Source organism: Pseudoliparis swirei, chromosome 2 (genome assembly GCF_029220125.1).
Source record: "Pseudoliparis swirei isolate HS2019 ecotype Mariana Trench chromosome 2, NWPU_hadal_v1, whole genome shotgun sequence".
In the NCBI taxonomy this organism is placed as follows: domain Eukaryota; kingdom Metazoa; phylum Chordata; class Actinopteri; order Perciformes; family Liparidae; genus Pseudoliparis; species Pseudoliparis swirei.
This window is the reverse complement of record NC_079389.1, coordinates 12,176,581-12,188,167: the sequence shown is the minus strand read 5'-3', so window position 1 is coordinate 12,188,167 and position 11,587 is coordinate 12,176,581. Positions and strand designations below refer to the sequence as shown.

General features: G+C 44.2%; 1 protein-coding gene across 1 annotated transcript in view; it reads right to left on the bottom strand.

The window, feature by feature from the left end:
- Positions 1–171: 171 nt before the first annotated feature.
- The window catches only part of LOC130201986 (disco-interacting protein 2 homolog A-like), an 11,935-nt gene continuing 519 nt past the window's right edge, over positions 172–11,587 (bottom strand). The window contains 18 exon segments of the mRNA XM_056427240.1: positions 172–2,223; positions 2,446–2,569; positions 2,743–2,917; positions 3,096–3,170; positions 3,279–3,336; positions 4,020–4,081; positions 5,217–5,246; positions 5,637–5,807; positions 6,244–6,412; positions 6,533–6,663; positions 7,049–7,158; positions 7,321–7,432; positions 8,216–8,337; positions 8,549–8,666; positions 8,925–9,005; positions 9,416–9,525; positions 9,655–9,856; positions 10,314–10,428. Coding sequence (XP_056283215.1) covers positions 1,971–2,223; positions 2,446–2,569; positions 2,743–2,917; positions 3,096–3,170; positions 3,279–3,336; positions 4,020–4,081; positions 5,217–5,246; positions 5,637–5,807; positions 6,244–6,412; positions 6,533–6,663; positions 7,049–7,158; positions 7,321–7,432; positions 8,216–8,337; positions 8,549–8,666; positions 8,925–9,005; positions 9,416–9,525; positions 9,655–9,856; positions 10,314–10,428 — 2,218 coding nt within the window. The 3' untranslated portion in view covers positions 172–1,970.

Sequence of the window (11,587 nt, the reverse complement as noted above, 5' to 3'; positions counted from 1 at the left end):
GCTGTAAAGCATCCATGGTTAACCCATGCAGAAGAGTTTACTTCTATCTCATAACAGTGGACGTTACCGTCTCATTGACTCGCTTGTTTTCTACAAGAAGCCTGAACCGAAATGTGTTCACTACGACGTAGGTTGAAAAAGTTGGACCTGAATCTTCAGTGAAGACAAACATTTCAAGTTAAAAGCACTTTTTTTTATTCATTAAGAAATCATGTTATGAAAATAATGACAACCAACCATATATCAGACAAATATTTCTTTTCATATGTTAACAACAAACGTTTGCTCTGGAGAATGTGACGACTCGGCATAACTGGCGTCTCCTTGTGCTTCGCCTCCTCGTGGAAGTCCAAAGTTCCCACTGTTCTCTCCGACTACAAAAATGTTTCCAAGGCCTTTCATGTCTCTTCCCTCTGTCCATACACGAGGATACGTTTAAAATATGTTTTTGTCTGAGGGAGAAGGTCACATAAATACCAGATTCAGTCTTTGTGTTGTGCTTCCCGTCGTCTCCTCCACCCATTAATAATTTACATAAAACCTGTACATACTTACAGCGGCCGGAGCCCGTTTCTGACGGGATGTGCACGTAGAAAATAGAAGCGACACATAGTGACGTGAAACTTTGCCGAGTCAATGGGATAAGGTGAGAGGTCAAGGTGTTACTAGCATATTAGAGACCTGCCTTCATATGTTAAGAGGAACTCGCAACACTTCATCTCTCATTCGACCGTATGGCCCTCGACATTCTGCATCAAACATACCAACTGCAATTCATTCCAGGCTTTTGCTATGAAGCACTTTAAACAGGGACGGACACTATGACACATATTTATGGAGTAAGTGTGTTTGTCATGGCTGATGTTATGATCAAGTATACTCATCTTAGCATTACTCTTACCTAACCTCCCTCTGCATTTGCCCTTCCTATCCAACAGCTAATAAACTTCACTCAATGAAAGTTCGACAGGAGCTGGAATAGGATCAGGCGTCTGAAAAACACTTAAGGCTTAATTCATATCATTTGGCAGGTTGCTTATAGTTCGCAACGATTATATTCCTCGCCATCTCAAGACTTCAAATGATCGGCACTTATTGTCTGCAGTCATTCATCTCTCGCGTCACTCATATTGCATTTTGTTCAGATAAAACAATAACTATATTACACATTTTAGATTTAGAAAGTCAAACCACAACATTATTCTACACCTTCCGTTACCGACGCCACAAACTGAAGTCACCTTTGCTGGGATGAGTAACGCATAACGCCCGCCGCCCCTCCCACTGCCCAGCTGTGCGACTCTTTGTTGATGCAACGCCAATCTGACTGAGCCTGAACTCAAATATCATGTTATCCCTTGAGGGTGCAGCTGTAATCCAAGGAGCTGCTCCCACAGAGGAAATGACTATGTAATGTACGTGGGATAGAATTTGTCTCTGGAAAGCATACGACCTGCAATGGCACAGGAGGCTCCGTGAACATGAAACCTGTTCAAACCAGTTTGAACCAGGGTGAGCGGACTGGTTCTATGGCACAAGTGCATCGCAGACACAACCAGCGTTCAGAATATTGGAGCGTGGCAAAGTAAACGATGTCAACGGCACCGTGTCGTCTCACCCCGTCGCCACCTGCTGCGCTGCGACTGAGAGTCCCGGGTTTGAGGAGTCAGACGCGCCGTCACACGTACGAACATACATACACAACGCTCCAACAGCCGGCTGGAAATCACCGGGATAAAAAAAAACCACACGGTTTGTGTCAATCTTACTCCTCTTGAAATGTCTTTCCATTTGGCTGTGAAGTTTTGCATCCATGTTTCTTTCATAGTTCCCCTCAGAGAGAGAGGAAGAAGAGCGTGATTCTTTCAGCGGGAGCCATACGGACCCCGGGCCTGCTACCATTATGTGCCCCACATTTACTGCCCTGCTTCTTCTTCACGTGGAGGGGTGGCCCTCCTGCAGCAGGGCCCTCACATGTTGTAAGCCACATAGATGGGGTCCAGCTGGTCGGCCAGGAACCCGTCTCTCAGGTGCATGCGCTGCTTCTCCCCTCTGGAGTTGATGGGGATGACGCCGGGGTCCACCACCACCACCACTCCTACGATGAGGTAGTGCTCCTCCAGGACAACGTTGGTGACCAGGGCCACCAGGTCCAGGGCCTCCTGCTCCGATCCCTCAAGCTCCACAACCACCACGAGGAGGTTGGTCCAGGTGAAGACCGCACTGGAGGGAGGAGGAGGTGGAGGGTGCACGGAGGGAAGGAAAGAAGGAAGCCGAGAGAAAAAAGAAAAGAGGTAAAGAGAAAAAGGCCAGATGAGAGAAGTTAGTTGTCAGAATCCATGTTGCTCAACTATACTTTGAATATAAAACCAATAGACATCTGACGACTCCATAATGAATCATTTAAACGAAACAGTTAGACAAGTATTTGTGTACATTTCTTACCATTCAGCGATGCTCTTGTGAGAACGGATAACGGAGGTCTCGATGTCAATCGGGTGATACCTCATTCCCCTCAGCTCCAGGGTCTCATCGAGAGAGCCCACCACATAGAGAGCATCATGGCGCTCTGAGACACACACACACACACAGTCTCATAAGTTAAATATATAACATTTTAAAGGGGTGATAATGTTTGAGAGAAAAAACAGAAGGTGTAAAAGATCTTTTTTGATTGAAATAAAGGAGTCCAGCTCACGTCTAGCGATGTACCGAGTTCGAGTGAGCGCTGTTGATTCTCACCTCCACTGGCATCCGTCAGCTCCGTGCGCCGCAGGAAGCCCAGGTAGCCCGTCCTCGCCCAGACAGTCTGGGTGTCGCCAAAGCTGAGCTTGGTGTTGAAGTGGTCAGCGTGCAGCGCCTCCTCACCGTAGACTGTGTAGTAGCCTGTGGCGTTGTGGGGACTGCTCACCCAGATCTATTACACACACACACATTGATGACAATTGAGACACAGATGTTTACACAAATCTGTCGCTCTTTTCTTGAAAGTAATGGATCTATTGTGCCATTATCCAAAATAATTATTGTGTTAAAACCAGGCGACACTGGAAGGAGTTGTCTCTGTAAAACTCAGAGACGACGCTGAGACTCACCTCTCCCAGATGGGAGTCTCCCAAGGGTCCTTTAGTCTCTGTGTTGGCAATGATCACCTTCACTCCTGGGAGGATCTACAGCACACAGACATCAGATCTTAAAGCCTGAGCAAAACGCAACCCTTCTGCAGCACAAGGCCACACTTGTTTCTGGTGTTTTAGTTTGTTTACACGATGGCGTACCTTCCCAGACTCCATCAGTGGCAAGCTGTGTGGCGACCCTCTCTCTACCAAGCGAACCCTAAAGAAATAAAAGGACAAAATGAGCAATTTCACATCTCCATTTCTTGACAATTATGAAAAAAAAGGACAGTTTAATTCAAGATTTGAAGACTGTTGTGGTGGATAAAATGTTTTTAATTGTGTGCTGCCATAACATAGAGAGTAAAGTGTGTTATACTTGTTCATAGTTTTATATTGGGCTTATATTACAACTGCAAAGATGACTGAGAGCGCACACACATCTCTCCCCCGAACACGTGTTACAAGAACGCCAGACGTAGATAGACACAACGACTTTGTGCTGTTCCAGTAATAACCGGTAGAGAGGAGACTGCAGAGCAAGGGCCGGGATGCTCAGACAAAATAACAATAAGAGAGTGACCAGGGGGCGAGGTCAGGTTTTTTTATGAAACTGTTGGTTACAAATAAATCTACGTGGATTATACTCTGATCCAAAGTCTCTGTGTCCTGTGGGTGTTTGATACAGGTTCATATGCATCAGGTTAAAAGTAGTCACCATCTATCCAACAGGAAGAAATCCAGCCGCAACACTGTGTTATTAATATGCTATAAATTATGAACCAGCATTACAACTACAGAATCTCTCGGACTGCCTCGACAGTCGGTCAGGTGACAGAAGTCCACCTTGATATCTCAAAGACAACTCTTTAGAGTCCACATCGCTGCAGCGGCGCCCCCTACCTGTCATGCCGTAGAGCTCTCATGTCAACATAAACCGTCGTGGGGTCTGGCCCGGCGGTGCCCTGGAGGAAAACAAGCAGAGAGCAACATGAGTTGATAATGGAACTCCTCCAACCCCCGACATGAATGCTGGTCGTTGAGAGGAGGAGAAGTGGAAGCTACTTATGATAGTTATGTTACATCTGTGTCATAAAAAGCAGAGGAGGGGGGGGGCAGCCAGAAGCCAACCAGCCAGGCTACAATAGTTAAGACTTCCTGAAACTCAACCATGTGGTCACAGACATTGTAAGTGCCAGCTCAGCTACATGCAGCTGGTCTGATGCTGCCAGTTTGTTTTCAGAAGTGATGAATAAACGACAGACCAGTTCCTTCAGATGTTTATCTTCTGTGACAAAAAGAAAGCACCGCGATGTCTGAACATTTGTTTTGACTAAACGTCAATAGCCTTGCCATGCACCTGCATTGTAATTGAATCATTTATGAATTACTGACTGGTCGTCAGATATTGATTCCTTCTGCTTTGGGATGTGTCCATCACTGCTCTAAGACTAGTCACACCATTAGGATTTCCATCCCTCGTTTTCCAGTGCGTAGCCGGAGCACAAGCTCGCATCGAGTCACCGTAGAGCTGCGAGGTCAGAGCCAGACGGAGCGGATTCAGTTGGTCGAGTTATGAAAACGTTTTTGGAAAACGAGTCGCAGTCCAGACATTAGGACATTAGTCTTTGCAAGTAAAAATACTTTCACTCACTAAAGGACTTTTAATGTGACAGAAAAGGCTAAAAAGAAACACAATATATATTTTATAGACATAACTAAATGATGAATTCATTATTCTACCCACTGCAACTCACACACAAACTAAGTGTGTTTAAATTGTTGTAAATGAAAGAAAAATGTCATTTCACTGGTTCAAAACCATTATGTTTGACATGACATCTCTAAATGAACCGAATCAGAGCAGAGTTCATGCTGCCCTCTCGTCGTGTGATGGAGTAATACACCACATAGAACATATACTCTTAAAGCGACGGTCGAGAGCCAGCCGCTCCAGTCAAGACTCTAATTAGTGGCAGTAAAGTAAAGCCCAAGCTTATCAGAGATTTAAAAAAGAAGAAGAAATCTGTCAATGAAGGTTAAGTGTATTGAAAAGTCATGCAACACACACGGACACACACACGCTTATCCTACAGTTACCTGCTCAGCCAGTTTCCCTAACCTGTTGGGCTGACGGAACAATGCAGGACAGATAAATAAAAAGATGCATTGATAAACTTGAATCCACATGCACACATCTCCAGGGACAGGAATAAACACATAAAACAGAACATCAAAGGGCCACTCGAGAAAAGAACAGAAGCAACTTAGTGCAAGGTGTTTTTGTCATCGTTAAAAATAAATCTTATATCTAAGAAATATATAGCTGAATAACTGAAGTACAAAAATATAATTTTTAGTACCCGACTTGCATTACATCAACACCGATATTAACTCAGCTGCCAATCCTGCGTTTTTCAAGAATTTCGTGGACGTTGACCGCATGGACTCTGGACCTCAAATACATCTCGTCATCATCATCTTCTTCCTCTTCCCTTCATGCTTTCCCAGCGAGCTTACCTGCAAACAGATAGCCACGTTCACCCTGCAGCCGAAGGTGGTGCTGACGGCGCGCGGCGAGAGCCCCAAGTCCTTGAAGATCTTTGAGAAGGACTGCGTGAGCGCTATGCGGGGCCTCTCCTCGGCTACCACCATGCACGTACGCACGCAGGACAGGTTCACGTTTCGCAACTGGAGATGAAAAAAAAGAAAGAAAAAGAAGTTCGATCAGCAGAAACTAAAAGTGTAAAAACCACTGCAATTAATTCAATAATGATAATTTGCAAAGCGGACTGTGGGTGCATGTAAACTAGGAGCTGACGAGGGAAATTGAATGGTTATATTCATATAATTTAACTTTATTAGATTTGATTCAACCTAAACCACAGACATGATTCATAAAAATAATCCCTGTCTCTAGTGCTGCAGACAGTAATCAGCACCCAGATGCGGGGGAGTGAAGTGTGTCAGCCCACTATGTGTTGATAATGTCAGCGCTGGAGCAAGAGCACCAGAGGGAAATATAAATATGGTAATTGAAGAAAAAACGTGGATTTTTCTGAAAGAAAATGCTGCAGTCTGTTGCTCCCCCAGTGACCCCACTCAACAGCCGAGGAGACAAACTGACCCGCAGTGCTTCGGTCTGTGAACCCAGGCCCTTGGTGCACATCTCCATGACTGAATACGAGCAGAAGGTGACGCGCACTTTGTACTGGCTGACGGCCGCAAGCCACAGAGACGCGTTGCTCTCCAGCTCCAGAGGGGCGACCAGGATGGACTGGTGGCCCGAGTACACACTGAAACCAGAAACACACATGCAGGCAGAGAGGCTGAGTGGGACGACAGACAAAAACAAAACAAAAAGGTTTCTTCTACGAGCAAAGGGTAAGTTCATTTGTTCAGAGATGCTGGTTTACCTGCACAGGCACCAGAGAGCGAAGCCCAGGCCGCAGTAGGGGTCCAGACAGATGGCGATCTGCCGGGACGGGTAGAGCTCACACTGCAGTTTGATGGAGCGACACAAGGCACTGGTGGCAGAGTGAGACATCTAGGAGGTGGCGGGACACGGAGACGAGACGGATGCATCAAAACTGGAGCTTTAGGTACCACAAATCCTCTCTGTGAGCTTTTGGGGATCTATGATATGATTGTGAATGGTTGCTTGATGGTCAGAACTATCTGCATCCAAAGTGTCCCTGTTGACCAGTAAACAACTAACTCTGGATAAACAACAGACTGAGACTATAGACTTAGATGTGAGTTTGACCCAATTTACAGCTTTTATTATGTTATGCATTAGCCTGTAATGACAGCCACCATGTTGTTGTTATATTGATGATCTCTGTTTGGAAGACTGGCTGCATCCCAACATGACCGCCACATGCAACTAAGAACCCAAGTGGCTCACATGAGTCAAACCACATTCAACTTACTTTGACCCCCGCTAAAATGCCTGTTGTGGACACACTGAAATCGAGGTAAGCCAACATCTCCGGGGTCGGGGGCTTGTACATTTGGGGACTCTTCTTCCTGGGGAGGTCGTCTGGAGGATGAACAGAGGGAGAGGAAGAAGAGCCTGAAGCAAGCATGGAGATCCCTGACCCTGTTCTTTCTTTACTTCATGATCTACTCCTTGGTGGCAACATGAACACCAGAACAACATAAACTGTGCTCGGTATGAGTTATTATTATTATTATTATTCACCTGTGTCCAGCACCATGGGCCAGCTCTTGACGTCCACAGCAGCAGCAGCCTCCTTGGATTTAAGCAGCTTCATTATTGCTTGAGTGGTCAGGATACACACCGACTTACTGACCTTTAACACACAGACGCTGCAGTATTAGCACATATATACAGAATATATATATATATATATCATATATTACATCACTTCAATTCACCCAATTTGCATCACTAATGGAGCAGAACTGACTTTGTCTACAATTCAAACCCTACCGTCACCGGGTTTAATGACGGTTACAACTGTGCAGGGAGGGATTACATATGTATTTTGATGCAGGACAGTTTGTTTGTTTGTTTGTTTGTATTTTTTATTCAGTCAATCAAATCAAATATAATACAATATTATCCTATCAAAAAAATATACAAAAGAGAGAGACTGAAAAGGTATAGGTAGAAGCAAAAAAATGCTTATAAATTCCTATCCTAAATTGAAATCAAAATAAATCAGAAAATTAATATAAAATAAAGAAAAAAATAAAACAACAAAAAACAACAATAAACAAGATAAAAAACAAATATATTTATATATACTACCACATACATCTTCCATATTAATCCGTTTTTAATTACATTTATAACTCAAGGATTTTTTTATAAATAATTCCCTTAAAAAACAAAAAGGAGTTCACCATTCTTACTTCTATTTCAACATTATTCCATAATTTGACTCCTACAACAGAAATACATCTTCTTTTAATCCCTTTTTTTAGCCTTTTGTACCGTGAACTTGCAAACATCTCTCAAATCATATTTACACTCATGTATTGAAAATAAACTTTGTACACAGTCTGGCAGTGACTTTGCTTTAGCTCTGTACATTGTCTGCATTATTTTATTATAAAGTTGACTCTGTTACCTCAACAATCATCTTGACGGTGGGCAGCGTGGTCGCCAGGTTCTGGGGATGGGGGGGTCTGACAGTGACTGGCACACAGCCGGCGTACAGGCAGCCGTAGAAAGTGGCAATCAGCTCGATTCCTACACAGAAATGTTTATACTTTCAGTCATTATCATTTTACACCTCGGAACTTCACAATAGTATGACGAAATCTAATGCGTCTCTTCTGGTGTGTGATTATAATGAACAGACAGAATTAGAAAATGAAGGCAGGGATAGTGAAGGCACAGCTGTGACGTTAAAGAGAAGAACTGAAAGGACAAGTAGCGCAGTCGCAGGAACACCTGGTACATGGTGGGTAGACGAGGGCGACGTGGTCTCCAGTGTTGAGGCGTCCCATCAGGGCTGCAGCCACCCGCTCTGCCCGCTTGTGCAGCTGCAAACAGGAAGCTGTGCTAGCCACCGTGCCCTAAAGAACATCAATCAAGTGTTACTGTTATGCTAATCTTCACTGAACAGAGATACAAGCTGTACGTTTAAGAAAATGGCGTGTGTTCATTATCCTCATGATTCATCAACCAGTCGAGACTTCCATCAAGCTTCCACTTTAAAATGTTCTGGGGCGTTTGAAAAGTAATTATCTATAAACAGTTGGTCAACTGAATTTGAGATAAATGAACTACATCACAATACACATTGCCATGCCAAAACTACATTCCTAGATTACCTTAGCGTTGAGAACCAGGAACAAAGGATGGTCTGGAGTGGCCTGAGCTCTCCATTGCAGCACATCCTGTATGTACAGGAACTATAGAGGAGATACACACACGTTTAACCACATGGAATAACACACAGCGAAGACCAATACACACTGAGACAATGATCAATCAATACACAAACAATGTAGAATCCATAGAGCACATTGGCACAAGGTGGGTTTTTGTGATGAAGGGATGACAGATGTATGAGAAGCTTTAGGAGTAATGGGTGTAGATGGAAGTGGTATCTAAATCACACAACACCGGTTTTGTATATAGATAATAATAATAATCATTTATTTTATCTTTATAGATAGCTCAGTCAGCTGCTAGGCAAGACCATGTCCTCTCCGTCAGCTGTCTGCATTTCAGATTCCACTCCCTCCAGTATGGATCCTTACCTGTGTCTGCAGTGCAAGTGAGGAGGTGATGAGCGGGTGAAATGAGGATGAATCTCTACCTTACGTGCCTGGTCATTGTCCTCGAGTTGGGTCACATCTCTCCCACAGGCCTGTGCTATCCTCTTGCCCGCCACCAGGTTGCCCACTATCATAGAAGCAGGACCGACCTCTGTCGAACACAACCACAGTGAAGTTAGGTCTTACATTCATATCTATATGTTCTATAAAGTTAGCTTTTGAAGTTTTATGATACATTTATTTTGAAACTCGATCCATGCTGGGGCATCTGGTGGACTACCTGGCTGTTTTTGTCTGGGCTTGGGCAGGTTGGTGACGCATGTGTGCGGGCACATGAGGACGTTGCAGGGGTGCAAGGCGCCCTCCAGGAAGCGCTGTTTGGTCTCAGATATATGGATGCCGCCCAGAGGAGCCTTAGGAAGCGTGTTGGCAGGCACCAGAGCCAGGCAGTACACCCCGACCTGGTGGATGCTGTCTATGGCCTGGAAACAGACAGATGCTACGTGTGAAAACAGGAGCGGGCTGGAGATTAGCAACGTTTTCACATCGAGCGGCCCAATTATAGTTTGTCGATCATGATGTGTAGGCCAGGACCTCTCTGCAGCATGACACACATGTTGCCGTCAACAAATATTGGGCCTCCTACTACACTACTGTGTTTGTAAATAAATGTAGGTTACTTGTTCAGCTCTCACTCACATTCTTTTGGGATGTTTGAAGGTTTTTCAAGTACGTTTTTAATTGGGAACTCACATGAAAACCAATGATGATTTCCTTGAAGGTAGAATCTAACTAAAGCCTTGTCACGTACTGTGGAAAGTAACGAGTGATATTAACTAAACAAACCTGATTCCCATTCACTACAATAATAACTGCAAACCTGCAGGTGTTGTCCAATTCTCTGTCAACAAGTAATAAGATGTGTAAGACAGTGAGCACCTGAAGGATGCGGCTCATCCACTGGAAGCTGTCTTCCTCCGAGGCGTCTGGTCTCTGCTCTGCCACAACAACGATCCTCTCGTCATGCAGCACCGACACAGAAAACACTGCTATCCTGCGACACACAACATTAACACAACTGTCAATGCTGGAGTGTACTCATGCAATCAAAATGCACATTTGCTGCTGTCCTGCAAGCAAGAGTTAGAAAGTGTGAAGTTGGCTTGATGAACACATACTGGTTAATAAGCTTTATAGTGGCGTAGGCGTAGTGATGGTAAACGTGCAATATTCGAAGGCATGTCGGTCGCATATATTATGAATCACAACAGATCGAGGGCTGAACCGCGGATTACATGATCTCTTTTTATTAGTTCAGTGTCAACGGTAGAACAAAAGATGTCCCGTTTACGAGGGTTGATGAACTGGCCGAGCCAGGAGAACGTAACAAACCAGAAACACTCGCTCAGCTGAAGGCCTGGCGTGGCCCGGAACAATGGGGCTCCAAGACACGACTACGAGCACACTAAACAAAAGATTGTAGCCTACGTACCATTTTTCTTCCTTTTTCAGAAAATGTTCGTATGCTGAAAAGCAATAGTATAGTAAACGCAGTAAAACAATCAAAACTAGAACGGGCACTCTGTAGAGCGCATACCTTCGCATATCACAAGATTGGGCATTGAATTATGAACATTTTGGCATTAGTTGCATGCCAATTGGACAAAAATGTATCATGCTATGGTAAAAAAAAGATGTTGACCTTTCCATGACCTTGACCTTGACCTTTGACCCGATTGATCCCAAAATCTAATCAAATGGTCCCCGGATAATAACCAATCATCCCACCAAATTCCATGTGATTCAAGAAGATTTGACCTGTTCATGACCTTTGACCTTGACCTTTGACCCGATCGATCCCAAAATCTAATCAACTGGTCCCCGGATAATAAACAATCATCCCACCAAATTTCATGCGATTCGGTTCAATACTTTTTGAGTTCTGCGAAAGATTTTGACCTGTTCATGACCTTTGACCTTGACCTTTGACCCGATTGATCCCAAAATCGAATCAACTGGTCCCCGGATAATAAACAATCATCCCACCAAATTGCATGCGATTCGGTTCAATACTTTTTGAGTTTTGCGAGGAACGCGCATACAAATAAATAAATAAATACATAAATAAATACACGGCGATCAAAACATAACCTTCCGGCATTTTCAATGCGAAGGTAACAACACAGCAGGATTACAGCGAGGATTTCGCTGTT